The sequence below is a fragment of the Carassius gibelio genome, chromosome A19 (assembly GCF_023724105.1).
Source record: "Carassius gibelio isolate Cgi1373 ecotype wild population from Czech Republic chromosome A19, carGib1.2-hapl.c, whole genome shotgun sequence".
Lineage (NCBI taxonomy): Eukaryota > Metazoa > Chordata > Actinopteri > Cypriniformes > Cyprinidae > Carassius > Carassius gibelio.
In genome coordinates this window covers 26,887,335-26,902,846 of record NC_068389.1, presented here as the reverse complement: position 1 = coordinate 26,902,846, position 15,512 = coordinate 26,887,335, and the positions used below count along the sequence as shown (strand labels likewise).

Here is a 15,512-nt window from a genome sequence, read left to right as displayed (position 1 = left end):
TGCTCAGATAAAGTTCATTATTATTAACTCTCTCTGCTTTTCAGGAGCCCTTTCACATTTATAATATCAAACCTTTTTACTTCAGTCCTAAAAATGGACTAGCCTATATTAGAAATAATACAAAAAAATTGTGTTTCATCTAAAAATCTGAAAAATAAAGAAATGAGCAGATAAAGGACAGACATCAGTTTGTATTTTGTGTGATTAATCACGGGTTCCCAAACGAATACTGACCCTAAACCTGCTTTGTTCAGAGGTAACACTACCAAACACTGGACTAATGGCGCTCTCTAGTGGAGTAGAATAGAAAAAACTGAAATCTCTGCAACCGTGTGGAAAATTAGTCACATTTCAAGATTATTTGGGACTTTTCGGTGTGTTTTAAATATAATACAACAAAATGTAATGTCTATGATATAATATATTTATAGAACAGAATATTCTTTAATGGGTGAGTTGGAATAAAGTTCAACGCAAAGCAGCCAACAAAGCACATGTCCAGCATATACTTGAATGAATATAGCTACTATATATGATATGATATGACATGACCTTTATTATGATTTCTGATAAATTTGGAAAATATTCGGATGTGTAAACAGTTGGGAGAAAGGCTGTCTCTTTAGAGATGGTTCCTTGTGAAGATGATGACGATGGGCGCATGTGTTGGCATGTGACGTCATCCTGCCAAAGGACAGGCGTTGTTCTCCGCACGGGAGGACTGAACCGGGTCCGGCCCTCCTGGTCCATTTCAGGAAGACTCCAGTACAGGCCGATATGAGACAGTGAGAGCGCAACAGAACCAGCATCATCTGCGAACACCATGACGACGCAGCCTTAGTGCTCAGCATCAGCATCCTTAGCATCTTCAGCATCATCCGCGGCTCAGGTGCGCCGCTGCGCGCGTCCGTCCGTCCGTCCGTCAGGATGGAGTTCAAAGAGCTGGTGGACACCGCCGAAAAATGGTGCTCCGGGAACCCGTTCGACCTGATCTTCGCCGAGGATGTGGACGAGAGGCGACTGGACTTCTACGCCGAGCCCGGGATCTCGTTTTACGTGCTATGCCCGGACAATCTCACCGGAGGAACCGACAATTTTGTAAGTATGACATAATCTAGTAAGATTCTCGGGGGTGGGGGGAGCTGTGCGCGTCCCCGCGTGCGCGTGTGTGATTGCTCTTGTGTTCGTTATACACTCGTTTCTCACAGAAAGTACTATGGTAAATAAATATGGTTTCTGCCCAAAATATATTTTAAATATATGCTGCATGGATGCTGTAGACTGTGGAGCTCAATACAATGTATTTTTAAAATTGAAAATATATCCAGTTTCAACCTATATATACCGAGATATATTTTAAAAATGTATTTCAGAGGCAAGAAAATACTGTGAAAATTATGATATTGTTCTTCAAATGTATTTTTGTACGGTGAAATTAAATGCTTTTAAAAATATTAAATGCTTTTAAAATATATTTATATTTTATAATTTTAATGAAAATGTTATTCATAAATATACAAAAATATATATATTGGTAGAAAAAAAGCAAAATATATAAAATAAATATATTGAAAGAAAATATATATATTTAGAATACAATTTGAAACTTATAGCAACTTTTTTTTTTCAACATTTTTGTACGTTTTTGTTTTTTTATGGGATGGTGTACATTACAATTTAATTGGAGAATTACAGAAATATGAGGATGGTAATCATTCAGTAACATGATATATATATATATATATACTGAATACTATCACGTTAAGCTGCTATTGCTGAAAAACTTTTTATTTTTGCACGTTTTGAGGCCTTTATCTCAAATCAGAAGAAATGATGTCATCTTGACTGCAGTAGTCCACATATGCTTAGCTGGGTTTTGTGATATGTAAGATGCAACACTTTCACTTTAGAAGTTTATTATCCGGTATAAACTGATGCATGGCCTGGTCAGACAGGCACGGGTCATTATTGCAGGTGTTTTATCAGCACAAAGTTCTTATGCACACAGTTCACTAGACACTGTCTCAGAGGAATAAATAGTGCAGATAATCTGTTTTTTTTTTTTTTTTTTCTGTGCTGTGATGTAGTAAAAACGAAAGCTGCAGAGTTCTTGTGAATGTCTGTTAGATGCATGTTTGCTTTCCATTCAGGAATCGGTTTAAAAGTTTGAAATGAACCACGAGAGTTTACTGTAGTTTTCTTAAATCACACCACATTACCAGAACACATCTGACCGCTGCACAAGAGTCCCAGAGCTCAGAGAAATATCAGCACATGCACTGCCAGAACAGGGATCTAATTACTCACACCAATCAATACACGCTTCTTTTGGATCACACACACAGATTCAACTTTATTGATGGATAAAAACTACAGTGGATCCAAAGAGATAGAGAGAGAAAGAGAGGGGGGGGGGCACTGTATAAATCTTTGATGGTTGTTGATCAACTACTAGTTAAAACTACAACTAAGCAGAATTTTAAACATTTTAAAACAAAGAAACGTTATTGTGCAAGTCACTAATGCTTAATTCTTCAGTGCAACATTTTCAGATTCTCATGTTGATAATGTAATATGTAATGAAAACAATGTAACAATAATAATAATAAAAAACATTTTTGATTTGGTGTAGAAACAACTTTCACTTAGAAACTGCTAGTATATTTCACAAATAATTACAAAAAAAGAGCAAGTAATATCTTGAATTTAAATTTTGAAATAGTACAACACGCTAAATGTAAATTTCAAAAAGTTCACTTTAAAATAAAAAAAAAATGAAACAAAGAAGGATGCTGTAGCATAACTACAACTAAACTGAGTTTTGTTGCGCTCCTCTGGTTTGGCCTGCAGTGTTTCCTGTTCCTTGACAGATGCATAAGTATAAAAGCCTGTCTCTCTGAAATCAGTTTTCTCTTCAGAGCTTCAGGCATTTGTTCACAACACAGCTTGAGCGGAGATCCCTGGAGAAAGACAGATTGTATAGAATTCATTCACCATATCAATATTAATAAACATTAATAACAATTGTTGAGCATTAGAATTCAGCAGAATTTTAGTTCAAGTGTGTGCCTTCAGCAGCATTAGCTGTTTTCTTCTATTTAATAAAACTATAAGGTGTTACACACACTGGAATTGTGTAAGCTTATTTTTATTAGAATTCTCTCTTCTATTTTATTCTATTCTATTCCCTCATTAAATATTTTTCCCAAATGCAGTTTGGCAGAAGAAGATTATTTGGGCCATCTACTGAAAAATGGTTCCTCTCACTCAGATAAATATAACAGGACAAAGAGTTTTAATGTCCCAGATTCTCTGCTGGAAGCTCAGAAGAATTCCTTTTAACCATATATGGACCCATTTTATAAATCCAAAAGTAAACATATCTCTGAGTTTGAGTTAAAATAAATATTTTTTTACACATGCACATTTTAAGTCTGAAATTCTTCCTATTGCAGAAGCTTTCTAGATGTGTAAAGGTTTTCATAAATATGTAAAACACTGTTTACTGTGCTTTGCAACTCCATAAAGCACAAATATAAAATTTACTGTACATTTATGCATTTGGCAGGCGCTTTTATACAAAGTGACTTACATTGCATTTAATATAGATTTTTTTTTTTTATATCAGTTCATGCACTCAGTAGGAATTGAACCCATGACTGTGTTGTTGCTGGCGGCATGATTGAACCTTCAATGTAAAGTCTATATATGACAAAAATTTGGTTGAAATATGGCTGAATAAATATTTATATGCACATAAAATTAAAATCTTATCATAAAGATCATAGTATTTAAACATCATCATCAACTGTAAATGCAAATCTTGAGCTAAATATTTGCTGCTGGTGAAATGATGTGTGTTTTCAGCATGTGTGGAGTGAGAGCGAGGACTGTCTGCCGTTCCTGCAGCTGGCGCAGGACTACATCTCCTCCTGCGGGAAGAAAACACTGCTGGAGGTACTAGACAAGGTCTTCAGATCCTTCAGGCCTGTAAGTCTCTCTCTACATTTAAGAATAATTCTAAGCACAATAAGCAATTATACAGTTCCTAAGTTTAACTTTGTAATGCATAAAGTTTGCCAAGCATCCAATATAAGCTGTGAATGCTCTGCATACCCAAGTCATTTGAGAGATTGGGATTTTTGAGTATTATTAATATAAATTCCCTTGGCATTTGAGGTGTAACATAAGGCTTACATAATAAGATGTTGGAAATATGCATGCAACTTACAATTTTCTGCAAATCTATGCCAGTTACAGAGGCCTTTGGCGTTGGCGTCTGTACTCTATTGTGATTATTGTTGCATGGTCTCATTGGTTTGTTGGCATGCGGGAGATTTCATGCACAAGGAAAGCTGAATTGTCACATTGTATCCGATGCAAAGCTAAAAATGCGACTAAATCAAATGAAAATAAGTTGTAACTGTATATTTTCATGTTTTCTCTAATAAAGCTAATGCATAAAGTTCACTGAAAACATCTTCTTACCTCTTTTGGCATAAACAAAGTGTGTTGATGGTATTTAGCAACATTCTTGAGCAAATTAATCAAAGTTAACATTTCTGAAGATTTTAATTTATCTATTTATTTTCCCCACACTTGACAAATCTTGCATGTGTGACGTGTACAGATGTTTTTTTTTTTTTTTGAATGTGACTGATGCAATCAAGGTTTTATAACCAAAATGATCTGTTTGGAATCTTATAATGGAATCTTTGGAATGTAGATGCATGTTACATTTGAAAATGTAATTCTGTTCTGTTCTGCTTTGATTCTATTCTATTCATTATGGAATAATTGTGCAATTGTCCTGCAGCTCCTGGGTCTTCCAGATATTGACGATGACACATTTGATCAATATCACGCAGACGTGGAGGAGGAACCAGAGCCAGACCACCAGCAGATGGGTGTGAGCCAGCAATAATGCCCAGCAGAGAGGCTCCGCGCTGGGCCACAGTCTCTGCATCGAGCCCTGCTCTCCTAATCTAACTCACCTGGCTCTTCTTACATACACAAACATACACCACACCATTAAACCCTTTAAGATCTGGACAGCTTTTCCTGCACCCTGATTTTAACTTAAATGATCACTATTTTGGTCTATATTATTTCACATTAACTTCTCATCAAATTCAAGCAGAGACAAAACAAATATCTCATTCCCAGCCTTTATAATCTATATATAAACCTGTCATGTGACTGGATGTAGTAGATCAGAAACTATGTCCAGAATGGTATACTAGTGCATTGTATACTGCTGCACTGTTGGCACATGAGCTCAGTACTTTACATGTTTAATTCATGCAGTTGTCGAAAAATTAGGATGTTTTTGCATTTCGTATCCAATTTTGTGGTAAAAACATTTGAATGGAAGGTAAATGATGCACATTTTGATCAATTCTATCAATCTTGAATTTCTTGCAAACACAAAAGTTACATGCAAAATAGTTAAAGAGGTATACTAGTATGATATTCTGAACATAACACTTGGGAATTTGTGCACCGATGAATTGTTCACAATGAGACCAGGAACTTGTAGTAAGAAAGTAAATATGGTCAATTATTTTGATTTCATGTTGATTGTAAAGAATCTAGATATCCGTGAATAAGACATTTTACCCCAGGTCTTGTGCTTTAAATCTCTCCAAAATACCTGCTAAATGACAAATAACCAAAGCTGATTTCAAGTGCATACAAAGTATCTGTGTTCAATGATCAAATGAAACAAGATCAGAAGGTAAAGTCTGATTATCACTGGGACAGAGGTGATGGAGTCAGTGTGTTTTTGAGTGGGTGAGACGTTTAAACAGACGCTTGATTAATCTTCTCTTTGCCTTTATTGTCTTTTGATTGTATTAATCAACTTCCAGTTAACTCTAGAGTTTAACCAGAGAAAGGTCAAACTGTGTATCTAAGTCTAAACTCTTAAAATAAAGGTTCTTCTGCGGTTCGACACTGAATGCAATTCTTATCAACATCCATTTTGGCCTCATAGGGTTCTTGAGTTGATATGGACTTTCTTAAAGGAGCTCTATACGATTTTTACAAAGAGGTCTATCAGATGTTTGTACGCTATCTGGGTCATAATCTTTCGAGTTCCTAATGAGTTTTGTGAGAAGGGGCGTGACCGAGGCACACATTTTGGTCTGAGATGTGCTGCTCCCGTGCAACATCTAGTAGTTGAGAAATCATAACACATTTAAAGAAGGCGTTAAAGAACCAGAAACTGAATAGTTGTACTTTTAACATAACATCAAACTCTAAAACCTGGATATCACCAGAACCTTTATTTTTAAGAGTAGGCTTATATGAGCTGATTCAGGTGACTGCTGTGTAATGGTCATGTGACCTGATGTAGCAGTTGCCTCGACCTGTTTAAAGCATCATTTATCTGCTGTCATTTTATCTGATGGAAGGACAGCCACAGGAGAGGTCAGCACAGAAACAAACCTGTTCCTCCAGGACATATTGTGTGTGAATTTGCTGATGTTACACACGTGGCCGCTAAACTTCTGCTTCCATAGTGTCTTCCTGCACAGCCCCAGTCTACAGTGAAGCGTATGAATTATACCAACATTAAATGGAAGTGTTACTGAGATCAAAGCTGCTGTTTTTATGTAGTTATGTAACAGCTCTGTACCAGATTGTGATATTTATTTTATTTTACTGTTTATTTATTTGTCCCATGATCTAAACTTATCAACTTTGCCACTTTTTGTGCAATTTTAATTTCTTTTGCCTGACCATGTTACTTCATGTAACTTAACTTTTAAAGAAGTATTTGTTTGTGTATACGTATTATACATTTTTTGTTAATCACCTGACTGTCTTCATTGTGTAACAGTGAAAGCTTTATACCAGTTTTGTGATTTATCTTTTATTTATTATTTCTGTTATTTATTAGCATTTATCTATTGCTATTATCAGCACTTATTTATTTACTCCTTTGTGTGTGTAAATCCGTATGTGGATGATATTTTCGTCACCTTTATAACTAATAATTTAATTTCTAAGAAGATTGTTCATTACAGTGTGGTATTTGGAAATATTGTTATTGATTTTAGATGAATGTTGATCAGCCTGTTGAGTCATTTAGAATTAAACTGGAGTAAAATTCGTTTGGGTCAGCATGAACTGTAACCTGAAATTCAACAATTAAATTTGAACCTTATGAGTGTATTCTGTATTTCTTATTTTTTTCATAGCAATGTTTTCATAACTGGTTAATCCTTGTGTTTTTCCCCACACACCAGTAAGCTGTTATTCTTCAGCACATCACATGAAACGCTGGAATTTGTTTTGATGAAAAGTTTGCATGTAATATTGGTGATTAACAGGGGTGGTTCTAGGGTGAGTGGAGATCCGGGGCTAAGCCCAGAAAAATCCATGTATGTGACTTTTTATTTTAATAAATCAGAAAGATTTAGGCCTACCTTGTTTAAAATATACAAAAACAATAAAAACAAAAACAAATTTAAAACATTTTATTTAAAGTATTGAGGAAAATACATTTGCTTTTTGCAAACAAAAATTAAGAATTGCAAAACAAATGAAACAGCGCGAAAGCATTGATTTTGCAATACATATTTTCCATGGTCATATCTATTAATTTATTTGCGACGCTGCTTTTATTTTGCGAGTCAGTCTAGTTTGAGCTTGCGATTCCATTTTTCCTTTGCGCTTCATTTTTCTGCACGTCTCTCTGTGTGGCACTGTTTTGACGTGGGGGTGGAGTCAAGGGACGGGGGCGTGTACAACATGCCTCCATGGAAGTGACGTCATCGGCCCGAGACGCAGCTCACTGATCCAGGTCCTGTCATGATGAGCAGAGATTTTCGAGTTGATCGTTTATTTTTATTCAGTAGCATTAAAACATTCATGTTTTCGTTTTATTTACTTTATTAACAAATGTATGTGTATTAGCAGCGTTTGCTCAAGTTAAAGAAGTTGTTAACATGAACATCTGCTGTTTATTTCTTTCGATGTGCACACTTATGTGCAGGCCCGTCGTCAAGGGGGGGCATTGGGGGGCAGTGCCCCCCCAGATGAATTTTCGTGCCCCCCTAAACGTAACGCACAGAACAATTAACCAAACTTGCATTACTGTGCATTCACACCGCCGGCGTCGAGAGCGTCAAAGTGGCCGGAAGTCATTCATTTTCAATGTAAACCAGCGTCGAGCAGCGGCGCGGAGCGGCGCGGCGCGACTTGGCCTTTGAGAGCGTCAGGCAGAGTTTAAATCAAGGCAGCTTTATGGTAATGAGCTATAACGCGGTTGGGCAGCAACCAATCGGAACGTAGAAGTCAACCGCTTGAGAGTATTCCAGAGGACGCAGCTCCGATCACATTAGTTTCCAAGCACAATGGAGGACAGGGTGATTATTGCTGTTTCGCGTTTGCAGTAGTCTATGATGTGTCCCTGTTTGCGTACAGGGACATAAAAAAATAATTAAAAGTGATAAGTGGACCAAGGTGTCTGAGATCGTTCATTTTAAGTAAAGGATCTTAATATTTCGTCCACAACAACATTTAATGAGATCAACTTATAACGTTAACCTCCTTGTGGTTAGTCTGCATAAGCTCAACAAGTCTGTTTGCTTTGCGGCCACTTTTAATACAAAATAAGCGTTCGGACTACGTCACAGCATCTGAGCGCTCACGAATCTTTCTGCAGCGTAGTGAAGTGAACAGAACAGCAAGGGCGATTTTTGACGCTCCCGACGCCGCCGGTGTGAACGCGCAGCTAGACGTTTCATAACGAATGTTATTGATTTAGATCATTGCACGAACAACGCTGTTTCAGCAGAACTTGACTCACATGAACACTAATCACTACAACGGTAACACTAGAAATGCATAACACATTACCTTCAGAAATGATTCAGACGATTCATTATTCAACGCATTAGTACACAGAACATAACTTTAAATATAATTATATTCATAAATGACTGTTAAAACATCCCAAAACAGCACCCAAACCTTGCAAAGACCTACCTCATTAATTATTCAAATACAACAGCCAATGGCAAGTCTCCAGCAGCAGACCTTTCAATATGTTATTTTTGTGTTAGTAGTTTTATTAATTCAAATTACAATATGCAGTTTGTGTGTAAGTATATGTATATATAAATCATGCAATTAATTTAGTTAAGCATACAGTATTGTATTGTTTATACGCAATTCCTTTGCGCAGCTGAGCTGCGCGTTGCATGCGATCTCAGAATAAATTTTTGGCGGTTTTGGAAATGTTAAGAGACAATAAACAGAGACGTTGAGATCAAACGGTGAAGTATTTTATTTGAATAATTGAACAAAACAAGACTATTGTGGTCTATTTTAGTTATAGCCTAATATGGGTTTATGTTATGGTCTGTCTCAGATCATTAAAAAAGTGTGCCCCCCTATGAAAATTAAATGCCCCCCCATTTGGTTTGTTCTGGCGACGGCCCTGCTTATGTGTATTGGGATCCAAATCATTTGAGTCAGTTCGGGAGTTCGTAGCGGGTTCGCGAATCATTTGAGTCAATTTGGTGATCGCGTATCATTTGAGTCAGTTCGGGAGTTCGTAGCGGGATCCCGAATCATTTGAGTCATCTGACTCCAGTTTGGGAGTTGGAGCGGGATCGCGAATCATTTGAGTCAGTTCGGGAGTTCGTAGCGGGATCGCGAATCATTTGAGTCATCTGACTCCAGTTTGGGAGTTGGAGCGGTATCGCGAATCATTTGAGTCAATTTGGGGATCGCGAATCACTTGAATAAGTTCGGGAGTTCGTAGCGGGATCGCGAATCATTTGAGTCAGTTCGGGAGTTCGTAGCGGGATCGCGAATCATTTGAGTCAATTTGGGGATCGCGTAACATTTGAATAAGTTCGGGAGTTCGTAGCGGGATCGCGAATCATTTGAGTCAATTTGGTGATCGCGAATCATTTGAATAAGTTCGGGAGTTCGTAGCGGGATCGCGAATCATTTGAGTCATCTGACTCCAGTTTGGGAGTTGGAGCGGGATCGCGAATCATTTGAGTCAGTTTGGGGATCGCAAATCATTTGAATAAGTTCGGGAGTTCGTAGCGGGATCGCGAATCATTTGAGTCAGTTTGGGGTTCGCAAATCATAGCTGTATATGGATAGGCATTTTTAACTAATTTAGTAGCTAGTTATAATTACGTTTTCCACGCTTGTTTAGGTGTGAAATGTGAACTCGTATTTTTGTTTTAATGATGTGCCTTTTAACAGCATCAAGTATATTCAAAAACTAAACAAATCTGTGCCTAAAAAGTGCATGCATCTAGGCTGATGTAAAGTTACATGATGAAGTCATACTAGTGCGCGTGTGCATTTTGAGTGAGTTCTTTCACTGCATTATTCGGTGTATTCAAATGCATATGAATGCATGTGAATGATCACAAAATTCAAGATATGAACCCTTTGTGCCAAAAGGGTTCTTTCTTGTCTTTGGAGTTGAGTAAAGAACCCTATGGTTCTATATAGAACCCCAATGATCCCTTTCTTCTAACAGTTTGTTGTCAGATTAATGTTAATTAGGCGTTAATGTTGCGAAGTTGCAAGCGTCCCACTCCAGTTCAGCAGGAAGCGCTCGCGCTCCGTGATAAAGCAGCAGCAGAAGCAGCATCTCATGTGATCTTTCTTGGGCGTCTGTTTGAGTTGGTTTGCGGTGTGCTCGACTGGATTTACTCACATCGTCTGTCGGAAGTGTGCCAAGCTGTTTACGCTTTTCTCTTTTGCGCGTTTGGTGCATGTTTTGCATGCATCGGTCACTATAGTTTTGCGCGTCTGGTTGAATTCGAGTCTCTTAGGTTTTGTAAGTATTTATAGTGTTATACAGTCAGTATGGGTCCTAAACAGAGCAGTCCGTCCGGAGGGGTTCGGATCCGGTCTTATTCCGGTTCCGATTGGTCTAACTCTGACGGGCGAGCTGCTATTCTGCGCTATTACGCGGGCGGTTCCGCAAGACGCAAGCAGTTCTGTTTATTAACCGCTAGAGCGTCAAAAGTTCCCTACCGCAGCTTTAATATAGTTTTTTTTTTTAATCAGTTCATGCACTCAGTAGGAATTGAACCCATGACTGTGTTGTTGCTGGCGGCATGATTGACCTTCACTGTAAAGTCTATATATATGACAAAAATTTGGTTGAAATATGGCAGAATAAATATTTATATGCACATAAAATAAAATATAAAATTAAAATCTTATCATAAAGATCATAGTATTTAAACATCATCATCAACTGTAAATGCAAATCTTGAGCTAAATATTTGCTGCTGGTGAAATGATGTGTGTTTTCAGCATGTGTGGAGTGAGAGCGAGGACTGTCTGCCGTTCCTGCAGCTGGCGCAGGACTACATCTCCTCCTGCGGGAAGAAAACACTGCTGGAGGTACTAGACAAGGTCTTCAGATCCTTCAGGCCTGTAAGTCTCTCTCTACATTTAAGAATAATTCTAAGCACAATAAGCAATTATACAGTTCCTTAGTTTAACTTTGTAATGCATAGTTTGCCAAGCATCCAGTATAAGCTGTGAATGCTCTGCATACCCAAGTCATTTGAGAGATTGGGATTTTTGAGTATTATTACTATAAATTCCCTTGGCATTTGAGGTGTAACATAAGCCTTACATAATAAGATGTTGGAAATATGCATGCAACTGACAATTTTCTGCAAATCTATGCCAGTTACAGAGGCCTTTGGCGTTGGCGTCTGTACTCTATTGTGATTATTGTTGCATGGTCTCATTGGTTTGTTGGCATGCGGGAGATTTCATGCACAAGGAAAGCTGAATTGTCACATTGTATCCGATGCAAAGCTAAAAATGCGACTAAATCAAATGAAAATAAGTTGTAACTGTATATTTTCATGTTTTCTCTAATAAAGCTAATGCATAAAGTTCTCTGAAAACATATCTTCTTACCTTTTTTGGCATAAACAAAGTGTGTTGATGGTATTTAGCAACATGCTTGAGCAAATTAATCAAAGTTAACATTTCTGAAGATTTCAGTTTTTCTATTTATTTTCCCCACACTTGACAAATCTTGCATGTGTGACGTGTACAGATGTTTTTTTTTTATTATTGATAAAACTGATGCAATCAAGGTTTTATAACCAAAATGATCTGTTTGGAATCTTATAATGGAATCTTTGGAATGTCAATGCATGTTACATTTGAAAATGTAATTCTGTTCTGTTCTGCTTTGATTCTATTCTATTCATTATGGAATGATTGTGCAATTGTCCTGCAGCTCCTGGGTCTTCCAGATATTGACGATGACACATTTGATCAGTATCACACAGACGTGGAGGAGGAACCAGAGCCAGACCACCAGCAGATGGGTGTGAGCCGGCAATAATGCCCAGCAGAGAGGCTCCGCGCTGGGCCACAGTCTCTGCATCGAGCCCTGCTCTCCTAATCTTACTCACCTGGCTCTTCTTACATACACAAACATACACCACACCATTAAACCCTTTAAGATCTGGACAGCTTTTCCTGCACCCTGATTTTAACTTAAATGATCTCTATTTTGGTCTATATTATTTCACATTAACTTCTCATCAAATTCAAGCAGAGACAAAACAAATATCTCATTCCCAGCCTTTATAATTTATATATAAACCTGTCATGTGACTGGATGTAGTAGATCAGAAACTTATGTTCAGAATGGTATACTAGTGCATTGTATACTGCTGCACTGTTGGCACATGAGCTCAGTACTTTACATGTTTAATTCATGCAGTTGTCGAAAAATTAGGATGTTTTTGCATTTCGTATCCAATTTTGTGGTAAAAACATTTGAATTCTTGACAGTCGGTATCACACCCTGTTCATTCATCAGTTTGGAAATGGAAGGTAAATGATGCAAAATTTGATCAATTCTATCAATCTGGAATTTCTTGCAAACACAAAATTTACATGCAAAATAGTTAAGGTGGTATACTAGTATGATATTCTGAACATAACACTTGGGATTTTGCTTAAGGTAAATAATTAAGGAAAGTCCTTTTTTTGTGCACTGATGAATTGTCCACAGTGAGACCAGGAACTTGTATTAAGAAAGTAAATATGGTCAGTTATTTTGATTTCATGTTGATTGTAAAGAATCTAGATATCCGTGAATAAGACATTTTACCCCAGGTCTTGTGCTTTAAATCTCTCCAAAATACCTGTTAAATAACAAATAACCAAAGCTGATTGCAAGTGCATACAAAGTATCTGTGTTCAATGATCAAATGAAACAAGATCAGAAGGTAAAGTCTGATTATCACTGGGACAGAGGTGATGGGCTCAGTTGGGGTGGGTGAGACGTTTAAACAGACGCTTGATTAATCCTCTTTTTGCCTTTATTGTCTTTTGATTGTATTAATCAACTTCCAGTTAACTCTAGAGTTTAACCAGAGAAAGGTCAAACTGTGTCAAAAAAGTCTAAACTCTTAAAATAAAGGTTCTTCTGCGGTTCGACACTGAATGCAATTCTTATCAACATCCATTTTGGCCTCATAGGATTCTTGAGTTGATATGGACTTCCTTAAAGGAGCTCTATACGATTTTTACAAAGAGGTCTATCAGATGTTTGTATGATATCTGGGTCATAATCTTTCGAGTTCCTAATGAGTTTTGTGAGAAGGGGCGTGACCGAGGCACACATTTTGGTCTGAGATGTGCTGCTCCCGTGCAACATCTATTAGTTGAGAAATCATCACACATTTAAAGAAGGCGTCAAAGAACCAGAGACTGAATAGTTGTACATTTAACATAACATCAAACTCTAAAACCTGGATATCACCAGAACCTTTATTTTTAAGAGTAGGCTTATATGAGCTGATTCAGGTGACTGCTGTGTGGTCATGTGACCTGATGTAGCAGTTGCCTCGACCTGTTTAAATCATCATTTATCTGCTGTCATTTTATCTGATGGAAGGACAGCCACAGGAGAGGTCAGCACAGAAACAAACCTGTTCCTCCAGGACATATTGTGTGTGAATTTGCTGATGTTACACACGTGGCCGCTAACCTTCTTCTGCTTCCATAGTGTCTTCCTGCACAGCCCCAGTCTACAGTGAAGCGTATGAATTATAACAACATTAAATGGAAGTGTTACTGAGATCAAAGCTGCTGTTTTTATTTAGTTATGTAACAGCTCTGTACCAGATTGTGATATTTATTTTATTTTACTGTTTATTTATTTGTCCCATGACCTAAACTTATCAACTTTGCCACTTTTTGTGCAATTTTAATTTCTTTTGCCTGACCATGTTACTTCATGTAACTTAACTTTTAAAAATGTATTTGTTTGTGTATACGTATTATACATTTTTTGTTAATCACCTGACTGTCTTCATTGTGTAACAGTGAAAGCTTTATACCAGTTTTGTGATTTATCTTTTATTTATTATTTCTATTATTTATTAGCATTTATCTATTGCTATTATCAGCACTTATTTATTTACTCCTTTGTGTGTGTAAATCCGTATGTGGATGATATTTTCGTCACCTTTATAACTAATAATTTAATTTCTAAGAAGATTGTTCATTACAGTGTGGTATTTGGAAATATTGTTATTGATTTTAGATGAATGTTGATCAGCCTGTTGAGTCATTTAGAATTAAACTGGAGTAAAATTTGTTTGGGTCAGCATGAATTGTAACCTGAAATTCAACAATTAAATTTGAACCTTATGAGTGTATTCTGTATTTCTTAATTTTTCATAGCAATGTTTTCATAACTGGTTAATCCTTGTGTTTTTCCCCACACACCAGTAAGCTGTTATTCTTCAGCACATCACATGAAACGCTGGAATTTGTTTTGATGAAAAGTTTACATGTAATATTGGTGATTAACATGGGGTGGTTCTAGGGTGAGTGGAAATCCGGGGCTAAGCCCAGAAAAATCCATGTATGTGACTTTTTATTTTAATAAATCAGAAAGATTTACCTTGTTTAAAATATACAAAAACAATAAAAACAAAAACAAATGTAAAACATTTTACTTAAAGTATTGAGGAAAATACATTTGCAAACAAAAATTAAGAATTGCAAAACAAATGAAACAGCGCGAAAGCATTGATTTTGTAATACATATTTTCCATGGTCATATCTATTAATTTATTTGCGACGCTGCTTTTATTTTGCGAATCAGTCTAGTTTGAGCTTGCGATACCATTTTTCCTTTGCGCTTCATTTTTCTGCACGTCTCTCTTTGTTGCACTGTTTTGACGTGGGGGTGGAGTCAAGGAACGGGGGCGTGTACAACATGCCTCCATGGAAGTGACGTCATCGGCCCGAGACGCAGCTCACTGATCCAGGTCCTGTCATGATGAGCAGAGACTTTCGAGTTGATCGTTTATTTTTATTCAGTAGCATTAAAACATTCATGTTTTCGTTTTATTTACTTTATTAACAAATGTATGTGTATTAGCAGCGTTTGCTCAAGTTAAAGAAGTTGTTAACATGAACATCTGCTGTTTATTTCTCTCGATGTGCACACTTTTATAGCATTATGT

General features: G+C 37.0%; 1 protein-coding gene across 6 annotated transcripts; it reads left to right on the top strand.

The window, feature by feature from the left end:
- Positions 1-619: 619 nt before the first annotated feature.
- On the top strand, positions 620-14,696 carry LOC127935714 (maturin). 6 transcript variants are annotated; one of them, XR_008148155.1, is made up of 4 exons: positions 624-1,098; positions 3,868-3,990; positions 4,817-5,737; positions 13,260-14,696. XR_008148155.1 is itself a non-coding variant. In XM_052533817.1 (3 exons), exons 1-3 carry the CDS (start codon positions 928-930, stop codon positions 12,362-12,364), a joined length of 402 nt encoding a protein of 133 aa, XP_052389777.1. In that variant the 5' UTR covers positions 620-927; the 3' UTR covers positions 12,365-14,696. The 6 variants fall into 6 exon arrangements, 3 of the variants coding, with proteins under 3 accessions (XP_052389777.1, XP_052389775.1, XP_052389778.1); XR_008148154.1 differs by having other exon boundaries at positions 4,817-5,765; positions 13,288-14,696; XR_008148153.1 differs by having other exon boundaries at positions 4,817-6,052; positions 13,570-14,696.
- Positions 14,697-15,512: the final 816 nt, after the last annotated feature.